The sequence below is a fragment of the Channa argus genome, chromosome 13, assembly GCF_033026475.1.
Source record: "Channa argus isolate prfri chromosome 13, Channa argus male v1.0, whole genome shotgun sequence".
In the NCBI taxonomy this organism is placed as follows: domain Eukaryota; kingdom Metazoa; phylum Chordata; class Actinopteri; order Anabantiformes; family Channidae; genus Channa; species Channa argus.
In genome coordinates this window covers 13,777,971-13,794,787 of record NC_090209.1, presented here as the reverse complement: position 1 = coordinate 13,794,787, position 16,817 = coordinate 13,777,971, and the positions used below count along the sequence as shown (strand labels likewise).

General features: G+C 39.9%; 2 protein-coding genes across 6 annotated transcripts in view; one reads left to right on the top strand and one right to left on the bottom strand.

Moving 5' to 3' along the window:
* Positions 1-269: 269 nt before the first annotated feature.
* Positions 270-2,897, top strand: sp5l (Sp5 transcription factor-like). Its single transcript, XM_067528593.1, has 2 exons — positions 270-646; positions 1,032-2,897. Exons 1-2 carry the CDS (start codon positions 593-595, stop codon positions 2,064-2,066), a joined length of 1,089 nt encoding a protein of 362 aa, XP_067384694.1. The 5' UTR covers positions 270-592; the 3' UTR covers positions 2,067-2,897.
* A 902-nt stretch (positions 2,898-3,799) lies between these two features.
* arhgef25a (Rho guanine nucleotide exchange factor (GEF) 25a) overlaps positions 3,800-16,817 on the bottom strand; it is a 44,525-nt gene continuing 31,507 nt past the window's right edge. For 2 of the 5 annotated variants that reach the window (XM_067527002.1, XM_067527005.1), the window contains 14 exons: positions 15,173-15,217; positions 14,074-14,198; positions 13,115-13,181; positions 12,590-12,693; positions 12,347-12,416; positions 10,169-10,258; positions 9,339-9,431; positions 8,880-8,930; positions 8,694-8,771; positions 8,372-8,563; positions 7,973-8,150; positions 6,983-7,212; positions 6,644-6,778; positions 3,800-5,727 (listed from right to left, as the gene is read on the bottom strand). In XM_067527002.1, coding sequence (XP_067383103.1) covers positions 5,602-5,727; positions 6,644-6,778; positions 6,983-7,212; positions 7,973-8,150; positions 8,372-8,563; positions 8,694-8,771; positions 8,880-8,930; positions 9,339-9,431; positions 10,169-10,258; positions 12,347-12,416; positions 12,590-12,693; positions 13,115-13,181; positions 14,074-14,198; positions 15,173-15,217 — 1,584 coding nt within the window. In that variant the 3' untranslated portion in view covers positions 3,800-5,601. The remainder of the gene's footprint in view (positions 5,728-6,643; positions 6,779-6,982; positions 7,213-7,972; positions 8,151-8,371; positions 8,564-8,693; positions 8,772-8,879; positions 8,931-9,338; positions 9,432-10,168; positions 10,259-12,346; positions 12,417-12,589; positions 12,694-13,114; positions 13,182-14,073; positions 14,199-15,172; positions 15,218-16,817) is intronic. The other 3 variants (XM_067527003.1, XM_067527006.1, XM_067527004.1) reach the window with 3 other exon arrangements.

Below are 16,817 nucleotides of genomic sequence, written 5' to 3'. Positions count from 1 at the left end.
GTAAGAAAATGGTTACATGGTTCAGCTAAAAATACTTGAAATACAGTAGATGTAGGGATAAGTAGATATTGCAGAAGACTTTTAATCATGGTTCAAATATTTTTTTCAGAACAATTGGAGGAGGAGTCCGTTCTTGGGTCAGCATTTGGTTGAAATTGAGTGAAATTATGAGTAGCCCACCCCTTCACCTAACAATCCCCCCTCCTCCTTCCTTCACATCTCTCTATTGACTGGCTCTCCTGCATCATGCTGGAGACCCCGTTGAGAGGATCTTTTCTCTCTATAAAGAGAAGATGCAGCTCGGGCGTCTTTGAGATGTTCGCAAGGATTTACTGCGCGCTTCTCTGCCTGCAACTTCAGACGGGCATCCTCGGCTGCGTCAACGCCAATTCATCTGGACTGCTAGCACTCTAAAAGCATTTACTTCAGTGGATTGAACGTGGCGGATTTTCACACTCTGCTCTGTTAAATTGTCGGAGTAATTCAAGACACTAATGTGAGCATCTTTTATCCGAGCGTTAATTTAGACGTTGCGCGGCGACGCCTCTCAGCGCAGTTTGTGTTGCAGGTGCGTGGAGGAGTGTGAGGACAGATGGCTGCGCTGACGATACAAAGGACTGACAACTTTTTGCACACCTTTTTACAGGTTTGTCATTTGGTCATCTTTTTGAATGAATTTAAGGCGATCCGTTTTTATGGGGGGAGGGAAAGATGAACAACTTGTGCGTAATAATAAAAGCGGCAGATAATTAAACATTTTGTGAACAATTATTTAAACCCAGCTGGGTAACTGGGACGAGTAGGACTAAAAATGTGTAGGAAACAGGTGAAACAGGTCTTTAAAATTAAATTACGATTTCATTACTCTGAATGCTCCTGCATTCACAGTAGATAATCATTTTCTCATAATTTACTTTAACAATTTCTAAATGTTTTATGTCTATATTCCTACTTAGGTGTTTAAATTCAAGTATTGTCAACTTCTAGTTGTCCTACAATAATCTGATCATAAATTTTTGTATCACATACAGGACCGGACACCCAGCTCCTCTCCAGAGGTAGCACCTAACACCCTATCCTTCCTGGCCACCACCTGTAGCCAGGCCTGGCAAGTGGGAGGCTCTATGGGCTCAGAAGGTTCCCAGTTCCCATATGAGGGCACAGTCAGCTCCACATCGGGAATGTTTCAGTTGTGGAGCAATGAAATGACACCCAGTACAGCCCTAAGCACACACCAGATGACCTTCACTGTGCCCAAGGTGCAGTTTCCAGGACACATGCAATCTGGTTTGGGTCACCATCATCATCACCCCCATCACCACCACCATGAGCTGCCTCTCACTCCTCCAGCTGAACCTCCCTCATCCTACTCCTTTGAACTGTCCCCTGTAAAAGTGCTATCCTCACAGCCTCAGGCCAGCGGCCCCTATTATCCTCAGCACAATAGTATGGGACAAAACTTCCCCAGCTTCCTCCAGAATTCCTCATCCAGACATCACTTGCCTGGAGGCCATGTGGAGGAAGGACAGCAATGGTGGAGCTTACCCCAAACCAATCCCACTGCTTCCAACCATCCCTTCTCCCTGGGCAGACAACTGGTGTTGGGCCACCAGCCTCAGATAGCTGCTCTTCTCCAGGGTACTTCCAAGGGCCTTTTAAGCTCCACACGCCGCTGTCGACGCTGCAAATGCCCCAACTGCCAGGCAAATGGCGGAGGCTTAGAGTTTGGGAAGAAGAGACTGCACATCTGCCACATTCCAGAGTGTGGCAAAGTCTACAAGAAAACCTCTCACCTAAAGGCACATCTGCGCTGGCATGCTGGGGAGAGGCCCTTTATCTGTAACTGGCTCTTCTGTGGTAAAAGCTTCACTCGTTCAGATGAGCTACAGCGGCACCTCCGCACACACACTGGTGAGAAGCGCTTTGGGTGCCAGCAGTGTGGTAAGAGGTTCATGAGGAGTGACCACCTCTCCAAACATGTCAAGACCCATCAGACCAGGAAGAGCCGGTCTGGACAGTCTTCACAGAACACAGACCCTCTGCTCACTAATATCAAGAGAGAGTAATCTCTCTGCATCATCATTTAAAAATAACAACAATGAATTGACTATGTGACTTACACTTCCTGTCATAGGTTTGCACTAGAGGGTAAGCATCAAGCTCCCTGAACATCTTCTGTTGTAAAAGCCCTACATTTCACTTTAAATAGTACCATAAAAATATATTTAGAGAGGTTTTTTTTGTGTGTTTTGTTTTTTACAAAAAGTAATTATGTGCTGTTTGAGGCAAGGCGCCCAAGAAAACTTGAATCTTTTTTTGGTGGTATTGTAGAGGTTTTGCTGCATTCATTGTACTTTCCAATATGCCACAGAAACAGATTTGACTTGGAACAAAATCGAATTCATGTCTTTAAAAATGTGTTTCTTTAAACTGTCAAGATTATAACTTTTTGATGCGTCATCATGTAAATACTTAAACCATTTGAAGGATGAAGCCAATACAAAGCTTTAAGTTCATAGGCTCTCCTTGTTACCGTGTTCAAATTAAAAGTATGCCTTATTACAGCTGAAGGTTGCCGTATAAAAATTATAATTTCCGCTTGAATTCAGGTTCAAAATTGAAAAAAAAAAAGCCTGTAATGCTGTTGTTAATTAGTTTCATTCAAAACACATCCTAATTTGTCTGCTTGGAGGTAGGGATCTTTTTTGATATGTAAACACGAGAGGCTTTGATCTGCAGATTTATCTTATCTGCTGATAAGCACCGATGTGAAGCACCATTGCTCCAGGTTAGCGAACATTTAAAATTTTTAAGTTCTTTGTAAATTATGTAGAGATACTATGAACAATTTAATTGTGGTTATGGCCGCATGTGCATTTTAATAAACATTGTCCTTGCTGAAACAATTTTACTGTTTCTACTAATGTTATTTTCTTGCATTTTGACGAGTGACTGCCAAGTAAATATCTGTAATTGATAGTGAGAGTCAGTGGTTTTAACCTATCAGCTCATGCGATAAATGTGTGAATTTCTAGAACTGACCCTAAAGATCTAACATTTTATTTAAATAATACTTTAGTTACATCTGAAAGACAAATACTGCTTATTGTCCTTTTGGCGTAAAAGAATTTCCTAAAGATCTAACATGGTGGGCTGTGTGAAGATTTTCACAACTCAAAGTAAATACTCATCCTATTGAGAGGTTTTTGTCTCGCCCTCTGCAATCAAGTTCACAGTCATGTGGCTTTTTAATGAGTGTTTTCTTTCTCTCAATAGAGGAGATTGAGTCAACAGATGCAACAGAGAGCACTGGAGAGGAATTCCCTGTGAATGGGACCCCTGTTGCTGAGACCCCCTAAGTGGTGACAGGAACTCCCTTTGATTTTGCACCCTTGTGAAAGTTAATACCCTTCCCCCCCTCCGTCCTCAACCTCCATATATCACAGCCGTGTTACGATCAGCCCAGCTTTACAGCCCAGAATGGGGCTTTATTCAGAGGCCAGTCAACCAGATGTCTGCTCATCCAGGGGTTTTTTCATCTTTGTTTTTAATCCTGTCTTAACTTTCTTCAAGAGAGATGCCAAGGAAAAGAAAAAGGCTTTGCATTTGTCTTTGCCAGAGACCCCAAAGAGCCCCCCTCCACAACAAAAATAATACTAAATGTAAATTACTGAAACTAATAAAACACAGTGGGAGTACTTTATGATTATGAAAAGTGGCTACAAAGCACTTACAGTATGAAAATCCACAGGACAAAAACAAGATCAACATAATGATTATTAAGAGAAACATTTGCTCATTTTCAAAAAGACACTTTTATTGAATATGATACAACAGTTTCTACTGTTTTAAACATGGCATTAACCAACACTCGATTGGTTGTGTGTCTATGTTTTGGGTTCGATGTAGTGGTATTCCTTTGCGTTATGTGCGAAACTACCTGAACAGTAATTCCCATGGAAACCCATCAGTTCACATTAACTGCAGAAGATTTCTGTGAGATGGTTTTGACTCACCTAATGTCTCACTTTTCAGTTTACTTTGACTTGATTTATTATTGTTTTCCAGACCAATTATTAAGCAGATTCAGTGTAATCCTGTTATTGTGAGGCCTGTTGATCTTTGGTCAAGCTGATCCACCTAAACTAGAAATTAAAGTCTTGTGGGGACCTCTATTGGCCACCCAGAAGAACTGACATTGACAGGAGACCCCCTTTATCTACACCTCTCTCTTCCTTTTTTCACTTAGGCGTTACAATACAGAAAGAATCACTGGTATCTACAATTGTTTTGTAAGAGTAGTGGTAAACTGAAGTATGGAGTAAGAGCTTGAAACATGTGAGTGGTGAGCTGAGGTTGTTTTTGGCACTGAGGAAGAGGATGCATGCAGATTTCTAAGCAACACTCTGTCTATACAGCATCATTGTATCCTTCAGCTTTACCAGTAGGAACAAAAACAATTCTTGGCATACCTGGTTCTTCATCTGACTAAGGAAAAGGAATGACTGCCTTTATGGTACGTACTGTACATATTTAGTCCACGAAGGGCAAAAAAGTATAATAAATCATAGTATGGTATACAGCCTTGACATGACACAATGGACTACTAAAACAATCAATATTAGTTTTAAACCAATGCATTTCTAAGGAAAATGTACCCAAAGGCAAGCAACCCACTTCGGCCTGGAAAGAAAGATGTGTGTAAAGTAGCATTGTACTTGTCCAAGGAGGTGTTTCATGCAACACTTTGGGTCAGCACAGCAGTCCTTTTGAATGCACCTACGTAGCAACCCCTCTGGAGTTGCCCAAAGAGAAAAAAGTATTAAGAAGTGACGTCATTTCCATAGAGAACCTCCAGGGGGCTCCCTCACACCTTCTTTGGCCAGATCAAAGCAGGGCCAGTCAAACAGAATAAGAGAACACACAGGGGCTCTCAACACAAGAAATAAAGTTCTTTACTCTCAGATGAAATTTGAGCGAGTTAAAGTCCTTGTGGCATGTTGGCATGTTCACATCCAGTGTTCTGCCTTTTCCGTTCTTTTCGGCACACTCAGCAAACTCAGTTGTCAGCAGAGACATGTCTTCACATCGGGACATTTGAGAAAGCCTAGAAAGAAAAGTAGGGCCACGGCCACTCCTTACACACTGTAATGGACACAAACACATCCATACGTCATGCATTGCAGGCACACACATAACTCCAGTGACCGCCCCAAATAGGAATGGATATTTCTTCTTCCACCAAAGTCCTCTTGCCCTTTGAAAGACAGAAGAGTATTGTATCCAAACTCTTAAAAAGGTAAAAAGCAGAAACTGTCACACTTTTTTCACTCTAAGCCCAGTAACTTCCCACCATGTACTGTCCGTTTACACTGGAGGTGGCCAAAGCTTTTCACCTTTTTTTAAATGGCTTTCTAAAACAGACGTGAAGTCACTTTATAGCCACAGCTAATAATCCCTTCATATGTTCCCTCATTATACTTCACAAATCATTGATGAACCAGGTAACCCTGGCATAAACAGACAGTAGACAAGTCTTCTTGTCTCCTTGGCTGTGGCGTTAGCTGCTGTCCTCCTCACCCAGGAGACACATGTATCAGTTCATAGGTCATCCTCGGCTAGCTGAGCCAGATTGCTGGGACGTCGACCAGCTGAGGGACCCAGTAGTGTAACCTGGTTCCCAGCATCGGCAGCCTGACCCCTTCGGCAGCCCTCTCCTGCTCTCTGCTGTGGAGAGAGGGAACATTCCATAAGCTGCTATAATGCACTTTCATGACATACACTCACAAATCTACTAATCAAGTATTACGGCATAATCTTTTATTGCATGTTTCTCTTAAGAACTTGCTATATCTCAGCAATTTTTCGTTTAAAGCATTAGTCTACAGAGGCATAGGCCTTAGCTCAATCTATTTACCCCAGCACAAAAATATAGGAAATGATAATCTCTCATAGATAGGCATCTGTCTCTTCCTGTTCTGTCTCAGTCAGCTTCCTGTTTATTATGTGCAAAGCCTATCATCCCAGAGTAAACAGAAAAGAAAGATATTAAACAACATTTGCTGACGTATCAACACAACCACTCTGAGGAAAAGAGCCCAGTGATGACAGAGAGAGACATAGCTAATTGCAATATGAAACTCAACAACAGGATGCCCCTATTGTTGACTGTACAAATAGTAAAACTTGAAAGTAATGCTAGAAAAGCTTGAATTTTTGTGAGAAATGGTAGATTTTATGGAGATATTTAATTTCTCATCAACTAACTCAAATAAGTGTAGTGAATAATTGTAGCAATGTAATCAATTTCTTCAACAATTCTGATTCATATTTATGTCCCTTTCATCCAGCAGAGGGTGAAATAACTCTTCTTATGGCTTCATTTCATGTGTGTCTAAATAAATGGCTCCCTTTTACAAAAGTCTTTAATCTTTTAATTAAAATTAATGAGCACATTGGAATTATGGTTTATGTTGCACAATGGCCCATTATTGTTTCCCCAGTGGTTAGTTTCATGTGGCTTGGTTATGTCTGCTAGAAAACCCAGGAGCACAGTGTTCAGCCATGTGCAAAATAATTATATTTCAACTGTAACTCTGAGGTCCCTGTAGCTTTTTATTCTAAATGCATGCATTTACACTACCTGTGCACTTTGTGTGGTGGGTGTGTACAGCCCATTTGATACAGCTTGACAGTTTGCCTGATCAGTGAAGCCAAGTTGGACCAGTAAGGGAGAAACAGTGTGGGAGTCAGCAGGGCATGGCTGGACCAGAGTGGGCTGCAGATGCAAACAACAGGTAAGTCAAGCAGTGCTGTTATGGGTGCCACAATACAATTTGCTCAGCCCTTCAATAAAAAGCTAAGCAGGCCTGCAGATGTCTCTGGTGTCTTACAAAGAGAAATGCTGTGTTAGAGTGGACAGTTACTGCAGGGCAGTGTCACTGTATGTAGGGCAGAGAAAGAGACAGAGAACGAAACCTACATCCTGCAGTGAGTATGTCTCGTTGGGTCCTTGGCCCTGGGCTTGGCTGGGCAGGTAGAGCGTGGGTAAGGAGGTGTTGTGAGAGTGAAGGGAAGGCAGCTTATGACGGTCAATAGAGGCAGAGGAGTGGGGCCGCAGGGCACTGGCAGCAGACAAAGGGGGCCTCATGCTGCGGCCCAGGCTATTAGATTTGCTCTCTCGCCGCTGGTACTCAATAGGTGACTGTAAGGCTAAAAGAAACAGAAAAACAGGTTTAGTTCTTAAAAGCTCTACTGCAGGCTTCAAATATTTTAAAAATAACTAAATCATGCGGATTCAGAACCTATTTTGTTAGTAACTCTTTATCCCACACACCTTCTCAACACATTTTTTGTTTATTATAATAACATGGCAGGTAGGGGGATGCAACTTAAACCTAAATCTAACACATTTAGCTGGAACAAATGTTTTTATCAATATAAGTAATTCAATGGTCAAGGAATGTATAAAAAGGTTAAATAATTAATAATGGTAAAAGAGTTAATATTATAGAGGTACAAAGGTTTGTATCACTATTGATAAATTAATTAAAAATCAATTTTAGTTAATGTCTGTTGAGGGAGCATTTGTAACAGCTAAATGTGCATGAAATATATTGTTAATTAAAAAAAAATCTAGCTATTTCAAAACAAAGAGATGCTCAACTGCATGATATACTTTTCAAAAATTTTTATAGTAGGTAAGAAGTTTTTATTATTGCACTTACTGTCTTATAAACTCGATATGCTATATTATAACAGCGCCTTTCCATTAATAGTTAATAGTCTTAGCTTTATGTTTGGCAGGAATGGGCTTCCATAAACTAGAATATTACATGATCAAACTAAAAAGTCTATTCGACACTTACTCAGCTGCAAGAACGTTAGCTAACCACAATGTCGATAAATAAAAAACATGCCAAGTTGAAGTTTCATTTATAGATTAGGGGATATAAGATCAGCTGGGACTTACCATTGAGGAAATTACGCTGGGTTTCCAAGATCTGAACCACATCATTGACCCAAGCCCTGCAGATCTCAGGGGAGGACTGCAGCTGGAAGCGCACCACGCTGCCATCAGGATTGCGTGATGTCAGCGCAAAACGTGAATCATCACCATCCACAGTGGGCTCCACCCCTAGGCAGCTCACCTGGAACATATCAAATCTGAATAGCATCTATGAGGAGTCCATCATGCTAAACTGCTTCATAAATACTTTACCAACACATGCAAGCCTGTAGAAAGTCCAAAGAGCTGGATAATGTCACACATCAAAATAGGTATTACACAAGAGTACAAGAGTATTACAAGAGTATTTGTACTTTCTCACATTGTAGTATCTGAGTTCAGTGAGGTTCAGCAGGCACACACCTTGATGCTGTTCTTGAAGACATATCCTGGGAGAGAGAAGCCTTTTTTCCTGTCAATTGGCTCACTGAAGATGACCAGCTGCTCAAACAGGAAGACTCGTCTTTCCTTTGCTCGGGACAGGAAGCCACTGTCCTGTTCACAGACAGTGAAAGTGTCTTGCTGGAGCAGTTTGCCCTGGGCTGTGATCTTCCCCTGGTCCCAACACAAAAATAAACACAAAAAACAGAGGAAGTGGCTAAAGTGTGAATGTCATGGATTGAATAGTTGGTATGAGAACATATTTAGAAGAAGTTGCTGGATGGTCTGCATTCCAGAGACGTACCTCAAAGCCTTGTAGTCGGCCCACATTCATCATGTCGTTGCAGCGTTTTGGAACAAAGCACATCACTTCAACTGCTTTCTGATAAAAACAAAAAAAGTGAAGTTGATATCAACAATTCTAATAGACAATAAGGCTTTGCTTACACACAAAGCATTATTTAAAATATACATGCCACAGAGTACACACCTCCAAGTCCTCTATGTCCATCCCAGCTTTAGTGTAATACTTCAGGAAGTCCTGCTCAATTAAAAACAGCATGGTCACCAGAGCATTCCTGGTTTACTGCTCAGAGTAAGACGAGTATATCTAGAGGAATGTTTATGTGTATTGAACCAGCCTTTCATTTGAATGCCGAAGGGCAAAGTTCTGTATTTAGGCAAAGTTTTATACTATGTCATTTGTCATTTTATGATTGTATTGAAAGTCTTCTCGATATGATTGTTTAAATTGTGTAATTTCCCTCTTGCTTTCTGTCTGCACGCTGTATGGTCGTGTTTTTTAAAAACTGTTGTGTGTGTGTGTATGTCTACAGTGTATGTGTTTGTATAGGTGCTTGCATGTTGACAACCCCATGGCTCAATATTCGTACGTGTTTGAGTACATGTTGGTGTGTGATCAACAGCACAGCAATGCCCTGCTTTTCACCTTGAGCAGCAGCTGGTACTTCATGATCCTCTGGACAGGTTTGATGAGTAGGTCGTTAAGTTGCAGCCTGTGGCCCAGCTGCTGCCGCAATTCCTGACAACAGACACAGACACAACAACACGACACCAGTCAACATGAAAAAAAAAAAAAAGACAGCTTTCGGCTTGTCCCTTCAGGGGTCGCCACAGCGAAATGTGTTCTGCTCGTTGATTAGCCAAATGTTTTTACGCTGGATTTCCTTCCTGCAACCCTCCCATTTTTTTTTCTAGGCTCAGGACTGCCACTAGGGTGGCGCTTGGTGGCTAGGTGGGGCAGCACCTGGTGGGGTGGGATTTGAGCCCCTTGCCTTCTCCTATGCTCTTGCCCTGAGCTACCAGCCCCCCATACCAGTCAACATGAAATCAAAACCACAAAACATTGCAGCTAATGGAAAATGAATTTATCTTAATCTCAATAATAAATTGCAGACTATGTATAAAATACAGTAAACCAATAATTAAGCATCCCTGCTTACTATATTAGCTAGCTTGGGTGGCAGGTGACCAGTGTTTTATAACTATGCACATGTTTGGCTCGAATAAGTCCATTGAACTTTGAATCATTAATCAATAGTCATTTAACTGATTCATATAATAAAATACTACATACAAACATTTCAGTGGCTTTAAGTGGCCTCTTACATGTGAGAATTTGGAGAATGTAATTTTTGAGCATTATGAACTTTGTCATCTAGCACTCACTTTTCACATTTTCATGTTGTGGCATGTTAAAGGCTAGAAAAGGGGCTTTTGAAGTGTATAATGTAAGCAGTGTAGTTAATAGGTACTCACCTCAAAGTAAGTCTCAATATACTCTGAGACGATGTGTTCTGACTTGGGTTTGTTCTGACAGTATACAACATACATATGCAGACGCCTCTCCTGCATCAAAAGTCAAACAAATAACACATTACATTAATAGCAAAGCTTTTACACAAACTAGCTCAAAGTGAAAAAGACTCAGCTCAACAAGCGCTTATTGAAAATGTCACTGAAAGTGAACAAACCAACAGCAATCAATGTGCAGTGATGGTTGCTTTTCGGGATGAAAGGGAGCAGAGCAATAATGATTTGTCTCAGAGCGAGGGCCCTTTGAAGCTGACTGATTCTGGTTAGCACCCACTCTTCTGTGACTAATTGGCACATGAGTGCAGATGTGACAGTCCCGAGCTCTATAATGGAGTTATGTGTACATGAGCATCAGCTTATGTATAATTTACCGAGGTTACCCTCAGTGTAACTAGAGCCTTTTAGAGCCTCCCGATATAAGACTGTACCTAGCAACAAGCTGCATGGCTCTGTAACCTAGAGACTAGTGAGTGGCTCCACCTGAATATGGAAATGTAACTCAGCACATGACATCCATGTGTGTAATGAGAGAGTGCAATGTGTGTGACATTTGTCTAGCAGCAGACATCTGTCTTTATACTCCTGTATAAAGGAGTGGCTGCATCTTTACATGCATTTAAACTGTATGCTGCATGTTAACATGTGTGAGTACACATGTTGCATATCAGTGATTTACCCTTGTTAAAAGTAGATTAGGCTTTGTGCTTTTCACTAGAGCCATGTTCCCACTCTGCTTGTTTTCACAATTTAGGATAATGCTTAGATTAAGTAACAAGTTTCTTTTCAAGTTGATTATCCGGTGGGCTAAGCCTTATTTAATTGTTTAGCGATCTACATTTTCAATAAGAGAATATAGTAAATAAAAGATAAAGCTATTTAATTTAATTGTCCTCAGACAAAAATTTGAAATGGTTAAATGATGGTGCCTGCTGTCTGCATGTGCCACCACTTAAGTAATACACATAAATTATATTTTGCTCCATAGGCTGGTTATCAAATACTTAGGCTTTATTGTAACAATACACATAACAGTGCACTTCCTTTGCATATGTGGCTTTGCTTCATTCTTCAGATAAGTTGGAAGAAGTTTTTTGTTTTGGGTGAGAAAAAAGTCTTCAAATCAAAGGGTCTGAGCTGAGGGTTTGAAATTGACATCCTAGCTGTTTTTTCCCTGGTGTTTCCTGAACAGTCCAACCCAGACTGGAAATTGGCCAGTGTGTCATTTGTGTAAAAACCCCAAAGTGGAACGAGACATATCAGTAACAGGAAAGAGGAAGCAGAGACGTCAGCCGTTGAGAGAGAAGAGAAGATGTACGGTATGAGATAAACAGGAGCTCTGCATGTCGTCTTGTCTCTTTTGTCATAGCCTGTGTCTTTATCCCGTATTGGTTTGGTTTTTAGTTATTCTGCTTTCTTTAGCATGACTCAGCTCATCTGCTGTGCTTTTGTGCTGTTTTTCCTCTCCTGCTACCTGGCCCAGCCCTCTTCACTTGACACTCTATTTGAAAAATCTGTTATTAGTTTAGTGATTTTTAATAATTCTTCACCTGTAACTATGCTTCTGCTGAACCTTCTTTGGATTAGTCTGTTTGTCCGGTACATGAACGCCTGCCGACTTCACAGACTGACTGCTCTGTTCACACATGCCTGTTCTGTTAATCCCTCTCCTGCTCTAGTAAAAGACCCTTTATTGGAATTTTAACAGTCTGCCAAGTGAATTTGAACCCTACAGTCATGCCCAAATACTTTGATCAGATATTACTTGCTGATTACAATATACTTATTTAAGGAGTTAGTGAGTAGATTGGTTATATTACTTAGCTGTATACTCCTTTGTAAATTATATAATTACCGATTCTTGACCTTCACAATTTCTGTCTAAATTACTTACATAAAGTTTTCTCGTACTTTTTATCGTGATGTGCAATAAACAATAATTTGGATGATTTTAAATCTGTCCTGTGGTTGCTCATGAGTCCTTTCATTGAATATATGACATACTTTCTTTTGCTGCAAACCCAAACACTTGGGTGTGCATGCACGTGTGTGTTTTTGTGTGTGTGTGTATGTGGGTGTGTGTGTGTGTGTCTGTGTGTGTGTTTACGCAGTAGTCATACTCACATGTTTAATGAAAAGCTGAGCCAGCCTCTCTGGCTCCACCAAACATTTCTCCAGCTCCCCCAGGAAGTAGCTAAAGACACACACACAAACAAATACAAGCACGGTCAATCCCAAAACAGAAGGTCAGATTTGTCCTGTGACCCATTGTTCCTTTGTCCTCCACTCGGCCACAAACACAATACTCAAACACAGAATTTACCTCATGTAGAAATAAAATGTGTGTTTTGTAAATTAGTGACTTACTCTTTATGCCAGTCAAATATTTGGTGTATGTTTCCAAAAACAATCTTGTCTTTTCCCTTCATGTCCTCTGGTATGCCTTTGGTGTTCATTGTGGCCATGTAACCCTGCAAGGTAATAACAAAGCTGCTGACGTCTGTTGACACCTAGAAAAACTTGCCCTGGTTCTGAACAACTCAAATACAGCCAGGTTCAGAAACACACCGCAGCAATCACACACCAGCTAATGGAGCGTGGAGCTTATTTAAACATTAATATGACTAGAATTCCCTTTGAACCAAAATATCTTCAGCTATGTAAGGCAACAGGAGATAGATCAGCACACAGCATAATACTCTTCAAGCTAATATTTCAGAAAATCTTCTTAAGACTGGAGACAGCAGCATGTAAACAGATCAAATGTGAAGGAAAGTGGAAGAACTGTGATAAGGATATAAAGCTCTTTCTGACAAGACTGGGTGGATGACTTAATTCCCACTTCTCAGTCAGTGCAGATTGTGTTTTTAGGTGGCAGACTGTGAGGTTTACCTCCACTATGAGTCCCAGGTCTACCACATAGTGCTTCTCTGTCTCAACAAGCTCCTTCAGCACATACCTGTTAAAATACAAATGAGGATCAGCGTTAGAGTCATGGTATTGAATTTATTTAGCATATATCAGACTGTTTTAGTCACAGTTTCCTAATACTTTTCCAGACGGGAACTGATACAAAAACATAAGTTCATATTTCCTGGAATAGAGCATATGATCTGGTAGTGTACTGGTTACAGGGGAAACGGAGACAGTGTTCACTAAACAGTGACACAATGACAGCTTGTTCACTAAAAAGTAAATACAATTCATTGCAAGTACTTTCTGCAAGTACTTTCAACAGGTAAGTATAACTTGTTTGAAAAATGGAAGAGTTCTTTAACATAGAAATGATACTTTGATACAATATTTTTAATGCATGTAACAAGAATTTGGAACTTCAGTCAAGTAATAAAAGCTGATGAAGACGGTGAGATGCAGATAAAAGGTACAGGAACAACTAGAGCTACATTGAATCTAAGATAGATTAAAGGTTAGGGTTGGGCCTTTTGTATTACAGGTAAGTATACGATTCAACAACTACATAAATCTCAACAAATCTCAACAAGTAAATGGACAATTTCCTTTGATTGATCTCCGACAATTGTTTCAGTTTTCAAGATAAAGTACTCTGTGTAGTACTTTGCACTACAAGTATTCTTTGTCAGCATGGTAGTGTTAGCATGCTGATATTTTATTAGAAATGGGTAAATGGCTGTTCGCTCTTGTTAGGACTCAATTAAATCCTCAAAAACTTCTGAAGTGCCTATATGGTGAAATCATTAACTAGTTTGATGTATTTTGTTCCAGAGAATATTTATTAGTAGAATGTGACAGCATTGCTGCCATCAGAATTCTCATTTGAGGTAAATATATGCAAAATGTTTTGAGCTTTACACTGATATCTTTACACATACATGCTTTTCTCCAAGGCACTTCTTCTCTCCTCCTCAGTGTCAGCCGCTGCTGACCATTGGCTGGAGGTGTCATCCATCAACACAGAACCACTGTCTTCTGGCAGAATGCTAGTGGACTGTGTGTCCTGAGGAGGCAGAGAACAGATAGACAGACAGAAGTGGACTGTTTGTCAAAGGTCGAGTTCTAGTATTATGGATCAGTCTGGGAATAAAGTAAGCAAGGGGAGGTAAAGAGCAGGAGAGAAATGATGCGTGTTGCCAAGGTGACCAGAGAAAGCAGAGATGCACAAGGAACAGAGATTGAATGATAAAGCTGAATGATCATATTCAGACTGTCACCGTTAATGATCTGTATGGTGCACAACAGCCACAGACAGATGGAGGCAAAGAAGAGAATTTAAAAAGAGTTTGAAGGAGCAACAGGCGAAATAAGCGATGCTGCAGATAATGGCACATTAAGCTGTGAAGGTTCTGGAGTTCTGGCTTCAGAGGAAGATTAATACAATTACCCGATTATAATGTCGTTAGAATTCTGATTTGCAATCAAATTGATGTTTTTTAGTTTCTGCCACCTGACGCTTGCAGCTCATATGTGAATGGATCAAAATGAATCTTATTGGCTGCAAATAGAAATGGACATAGGATAAACCCAAGGTTACGCTGATTTAATTGACTGTGTTCATGTGTTAAATACATTAGCAACCTCTCTTTCATGCTTTTTCCTGTAATTGATATCATTTCCTGGGGAGGAAATGATGCCCCGTAAACTGGAACAAAGCTTACAAAGACTAAAATCACCACTAGCTCAGTGGATACATTCTTTATATATGACCCTTGTGTTTTGGAAACTCTCTCACAATAAGCACACTTATTGCCTTTATTTGGTTGTAAAATGGCTCACTACCTCTCTCTTTACAATTGAATCTACAAACAAAAGTTATTACTCCTATTTTAAGCTATGTTTTTCAAGACATTTCTTTTTAAGCCTCTCTCCTAACTTTGTCTCCAGCTGCATTTAAATCCATCTCTCCTATTGTCCAAGTCAAGCAGAACCTCCCAACCTCCCAAACACATACATAAACTTGCATGAACCACAAACCTTTTCCGTACCTTTTTCCTCAAACCTTCTTTGGCAGGCAGCTGCCTGATGGAGGAATAAAAAGATGAATGGGCATTCTTCCCTTTTTCTTCTGGCCTAGTTTAATTTGTTCACTCGCTATTTCCATAAAAAACATATTGGCGTCTACAAAAAAAGAAGAGAGCCAGAGGAGTAAGGAGAGACAGAAAGGCTCTATAAAGACAATGGCTGCACCAGCTTGTCTTGCGCTGCTAGGATTGCCCCAGTCTGGCTGACAGGTCTCCCTGCTTCCCTGATCACATCCAGATGTTTTGTAGCAAAGACCGCAGGAAAAATACATCCCTCACACTCGACTGCAAGTTTTGTTTCTCAACCCAGATGTTCTACAGTGCAGCCAGTCCTGTAAAAACCTGTGTCTGTGTATATGTGTCTTTTCAATCAACCTAGACTGGTATTGATAGATTATTTTCCTCAAACATGCATGGCTGAAAGGAGTCAAATATCAATGCAAGCAATAAAAACTGATTTTTGGTGTTAGAAATGTCATTGGTTGATAATAAAACAAAAAAAAAGCACTGCTGTGGCACTTTACAGCTTTCTAAAGTTTGGTAAAAGGTTTTATCTTCAATATTTTGGTAACACGTGGTAGTTTCTGTGTATTAAAATGATAGTACTACCTAATGTAACTAAAATGATCATATTACACATAACTTCAAAACAACATAGTCTATGAAAACACATAACAGCACAAACTGCAGTATGAACTCTTACCTAAAACAGTGTTAGTCATCAAGAATCTAATACATGAATTCAAATGAGTTTGTCACTCTTGGTTTTGCTCATTTAAGAACTAAATCTGCAAATCACAATGTTACAGCGGTGTTAATCTTAAGTCAGCCGCAAGAGTTTCTGGGGTTTGAATGTAAGAAACAAGGCTTGACTGTTCCCCAGCTGTCTGAGCAGCCGCAGCCATAGCCGCAGCACATTTGACTCCAGACATTGGAAAAAATATTATACCATGAGTGATTTATTAATAATGCAGTAAGTGAATTTTGCAACTGGATACAGTTAAAACAAAATCAGAACTACTTGTAGTTTTAATCTGTCTGTTTTACCCTCTCACTAACAGTCCCACTTTAAACAGACATGAAAAACTATGATGTCTTCCATACTTTCATACAGTCTCTTGATATTATAATATTATTATATGTTTAAAGAACTTCATAAATAGTATTTAACAGAACCCAACACGCTTTTTGTTTTTTATGTGCCATTGTAGTGCAGTAAAAATTTGGTACAACAGAATGTACATTTACTTTTGTATGTTTTCTTTCTTCTTTTGTATGAGCATTAAATGCATACTTGCTGTTTCTAAATATGTATTAATGTTGCATTGTATAGCATTAGTACAAACCATTTTCGTAAGCTATTTGTGTTTTCTTTTTTTAAACAACTGTTGGGCATCATACCAAGGAATAGTGTTAATGCTTGAAATTGATGTGTTTTAAATTTCCAGCAGTGGCATTAGCAATTTTTTAATGGGAATGGAGCAGACCATTGATCGTTTTTTGTGCATAATGTGAGTATGGTACTATGCTAAAGGAGAACACAGTTGATCTCAAGTACCAAAAACATTAGTACTGATGAAACACAGCAAAGGAAGGAA